Source organism: Cebus imitator, unplaced genomic scaffold (assembly GCF_001604975.1).
Source record: "Cebus imitator isolate Cc_AM_T3 unplaced genomic scaffold, Cebus_imitator-1.0 Scaffold4, whole genome shotgun sequence".
Taxonomy (NCBI): Eukaryota; Metazoa; Chordata; class Mammalia; order Primates; family Cebidae; genus Cebus; species Cebus imitator.
In genome coordinates, this window is record NW_016107319.1 from 10319320 (window position 1) to 10324080 (window position 4761).

The 4761-nt window shown below is 32.4% G+C and overlaps 1 protein-coding gene across 1 annotated transcript in view; it reads left to right on the forward strand.

Moving 5' to 3' along the window:
* Window positions 1-4761, forward strand: part of ABCE1 (ATP binding cassette subfamily E member 1) — a 34872-nt gene that overhangs the window by 6778 nt on the left and 23333 nt on the right. The window contains exons 4-5 of the mRNA XM_037740740.1: window positions 2697-2794; window positions 3776-3893. Coding sequence (XP_037596668.1) covers window positions 2697-2794; window positions 3776-3893 — 216 coding nt within the window. The remainder of the gene's footprint in view (window positions 1-2696; window positions 2795-3775; window positions 3894-4761) is intronic.

The window sequence follows — 4761 nt, forward strand, 5'->3', positions numbered from 1 at the left end:
AATTGCCTGGACCCAGGAGGCGGAGGTTGCGGTGAGCCGAGATCGCACCATTGCACTCCAGCCTGGGTAACAAGAGCGAAACTCCGTCTCAAAAAAAAAAAAAAGTTATTCTTACATACTCAATTTGATAAAGCCATTTCCAACCAAAATTTCTCTTTTTTCACTTTTTTACAAAGACATTACCATCACATTTCTTTCAAGTCCATATTAAATATTAAATTCACACCTTTTAAATAGAAATGCACACAGCCAAAAATTTTAAACTTTAACCTAATTCTTAAGTTTTTCTTCTGCTGTATTACACATGCTTCTATTGCATTTTTCCCAATAGTATGATATAATACTTAAAATAGCTGAATTACTAGTAGTTTTTGTTGCGTTGAATAGTTTGATGAGGCTTTTGACTTGAAAATGTTGAATTTCTAACTTTAGTTTGTAAAAGGAGTTTAGGAGCTAATATGTAACATACTTAATTTAGATCTTTCTATTTGTAGATTTTATGAAAAGGAGCTTCACCAGAGTTCACATACCATACCGTTGCTCAAATAAATCATCCGTATATTTCATGTTGGTTTCTAAATTCTTGTTTAAGTATCCAGAAAGATTTCGTGGATACCTGAAGACATTTTCACTTGCATTGAAAATATAAACAGAAAGCATTCCTTCCAGCAAATATTTACTAATCTCCTATTAAATGCCTGCCTTTATCCTGGGCGCTAGAAATCTGGTTTTGAGTAATATAGCATCTATTCTATTTTCTTTCTTTGCTGCTATAAGAAAATTAGATTTTAAAATTTGAATGTACACCTGAGTGGCTGAAAACATACTAATGGGATGATTCTCTTTGAAGTTGGGAAAGTAATGTATAATTCCTGAACCCTAAGATATTATAATGCACCTCATATATGAACAGTGGATATTTTTTTCCTTGTAGAATTAAAGAAGTTTGAATCACTTGCAGCATGTAAGCATTTTATGTACATTTATGAAAAGTGGCTAATGGTACTCCACTGGTAAAAAGATAAAATTTGTAAGAATTATAAAATATAATTTGTAAAATTATATAAATTTCATTATAAATTATTAAAAGTATATATTTTATAATATATAAAATTATTCTTTTATATATAAAATATAATTATAAAATTATATAAGCTATAAAAATATGCTTTGTAAAAACTTAATAGTTTTGGTTAGAGGGTGGAAATTACTTTATTAGAAAACAAGAGTAATTCTCTATGTTGTAACATATAAAATGGAAATTCCACCAGGACGGTGGCTTACGCCTGTAATTGCAGCACTTAGGGAGGCTGAGGCAGGCAGATCACAAGGTCAGGAGTTCAAGACCAGCCTGGCCAAGATGGTGAAACCCCGTCTCTACTAAAAATACAAAAATTAACTGGGCCTGATGGTGGGCGCCTGTAGTCCCAGCTACTCAGGAGGCCGAGGCAGGAGAATCGCTTGAACCTGGAAGGTAGAGGTTGCAGTTAGCCAGGATTGCGCCACTGCACTCCAGCCTGGGCTACAGAGTGCCATTCCGTGTTTAAAAAAAAAAAAAAAAAAAAAAAAAGGAAATTCCCTAGAATCTCTAAACACGGAAACTTTGAATTGGTCCCCTGAGCTCATTGAACATGTCTGCTGAGCAGATCTCTAATAATATGAGGTTTTAATCTTTGGATGTACCTCTGTAGTTGTCTGTGGTTACGAAAAATTTTTTATGGCCACATTACCATTCTTAAATGAGCTTTCTGTTTTTGCCATTCTTGTTACTTGGACTTTTCATTTGAATATCACCTGATAGTCAAATGTTGTTCAAATAAGCCTATGTGTTTTGTTTGTTTGTTTGTTTTTAATGTGAATTGACACCAAGAATTCAAGTATGTTTTTCATATAGGACAATAAAAGTCATAATGGAAAGACATTAATCCCTGGTCTGTGCAAATAGGCAAGCCATTGGTGGGTTGGAAATAACCCAAAAAAAGATAAGATCCATGACCACAAATGGCTTTACAAGGTAGAACAGAAATCATACAAGGGCAGGAATAATTGAAAGTAACAGAGGGAGATCATCTGTTTAGGAAAGAATACGAAGTCATATATTCAGTGACTTTTTTTATTGACTTGCCTCTTAGCCTTCCCTTATCTAGTATGTTTTTTAAAAAAATCAAATGGAAAACCTCAAGTTCTACAAGGTTTTTAATGAGCATTAAGCACTCTTTAAATATAAAGGATTATGCCCATCACTAAAGGGAATATTGAGTTACAGTTGATCCTTGAAATCACAGGTTCAAACTGTGCAGCTCTACATATATGTGGATTTTTTTCCCCAGCCAAACGCAGATTGGAAATGGAGTATTTGCAGGATGGGATGCAAAACCCATTTTAGAAAGGGCTGACTCTCTTGTACTCATGTTCTGCAGGACTGACTACAGGACTTGAGTATGTGCCAATTTGGTTATACTTGGGAGTTCTAGAATGACTTTCCCCGCATATACTGAGAGAGAACTATAATTGATATCATTCTAATGTTCATGGAACTTTTATTTTTAAGTAAATAGTAAAAGGAAATAAAACAACATTTTACATCTTTATGAAACTCCTCATGTTTAGAAGATTGCTTATAAAATATTTAATCTGTTTTAGTCATGTGTATATGTCTGCAAATTAATACAAAAATTTTTTACTTTAAATAACAGAAATGCCCCTTTGGCGCCTTATCAATTGTCAATTTACCCAGCAACTTAGAAAAAGAAACCACACATCGATATTGTGCCAATGCCTTCAAACTTCACAGGTATATTTTCACATCAAGATTCCTCTTCTGTCAAGTTAAGAGTAAAATACATTTGGGATTTTAAGAGAAATGCAAAAATGGGGGAGAGATGCTCTTAACCAGTCACTAAAGGAAAATACAATACTATAACATCATGCAGAATCATACTGTATATGTCTTTGGTTCATTCTGGCTAATATTAGAATTATCTGTGGGACTTTTTGAAGCTGCTAATGCCCAGGTTTCAGCCCAGTTTAATTACATCATAGGGTCTGGACCTTAGTATATTGAAAAAGTCCCAGGTGATTCTAATATACAACTGGGACTGAGAGTCACTCTTGTTCCTAGTACCCTTTTCCCCAAAATAACTTTTAAGAGAACTTGCCTTTGATTTTGTTTATCTGTTAATCTTAAGATCTACAGAGGATATCACTTTGAATTTGGACATGTATTGTTAAGTCACAAATAAATCCTTAGTTTGGGATTTTTATCTGCTGAACACTAATACTATGAATCTAGGAGTCTAGATTTTACTAATAAAAAGGTTATTTCTCAACCTGCCAGCTTTAAGGGGCCTACTGCAGCAAGGAGAATGAAGTGGAATATTTCTGGTTGATGTGGCACTTCTCTCCTTGTAAGTAAATGGCAGGCCAGAAAAGAAAGACATTGTGGGGATGCACTTGCTATGTAATTTTGTACCAAAGCATTTTCTTACACATTAAAACTGAGCCTTATATGTAAAAAAGAAATATGACTTTAGAATGGACTTTGAAAACTGAATAAATAAAACTTGGAGTAATATGGATGCATTTCTAACAATTAACAGTGTAAGTTAATCTTGGCTGTTTTTTTTCTAATAGCCAATAATATCTGGCATATGTTTCTTAGCTTATTAATGGATGTGTGTGAAGTGCAAGTTCATTAAAATATATCATTCTGATGTTATGTGACTTTTTCTATGTAAGTCTGAGTTGTTTTATTATTTTTGTATACTTGTAACAGGTTGCCTATCCCTCGTCCAGGTGAAGTTTTGGGATTAGTTGGAACTAATGGTATTGGAAAGTCAACCGCTTTAAAAATTTTAGCAGGAAAACAAAAGCCAAACCTTGGAAAGTACGATGTATGTATTATCAGTTTGTAAAAATTAATATCATGAGTCAGTTTTATGAGATTGGGGGGTGATATGTGTTTTTTTTAAATCCTCTTATTTTCAAGGTTATTTGTGGAAATAATACTGAGAAATGTATAAATAAAGCTCTTTTATAGTTTTTAACTAAAAATCTGTTAATGTTACTTAACTGAAAATTCTGAGTTGTTAAGCCTTGATTTAAAGCAGAATTCTGTTTAATTCTGCTATATTACATGCTTCTATTTGATTTGTCCCAATAATTTAATGTTTAAAATAGCTCAGTTAGTTTTTGTTTCAGTGAGTATTTTGATTAGGCTTTTGACATATGAATGGTAAATTTCCAACTTTAATACATAAAGAAATTCAGAAGCCACTGTATAATGTTCTTAAGTTAGATATTTTTATTTGTAGATATTATAAAATGGAGCTTTATTGTTACCCTGTTAATTGTTCAAATAAATCATATGTGTATTTCACATTTCGTTTTTGAATCCTCAGTTAAGTATCCAGAAAGATTTCTTGGATACCTGAAAACATTTTCACTTATTTTGGAAATAGGGGCAGGAAACATTCCTTCCAGCTTAACCTCTTATTAGATGCCTGCCTGTGTCCTAGGTGCTGGGAATCTGGTTTTGAGTAACGTAGTATCTGTTCTGTTTTCTTTCTTTGCTACTATAGGGAAATGAGACTTTTATTAATTAGGTTCACCTCCAATCTTAAGTTAAAAGCCATAAGTATTCTATTTCATATAGCATTCATCTTCGTCATTGTATTATTAATTTAAATTCACATCATTCTGTAATTTTTTTTTTTTTTTTTTTTTTTTTTTTTTTTTTTTTTTTTTTTTTTTTTTTTTTTT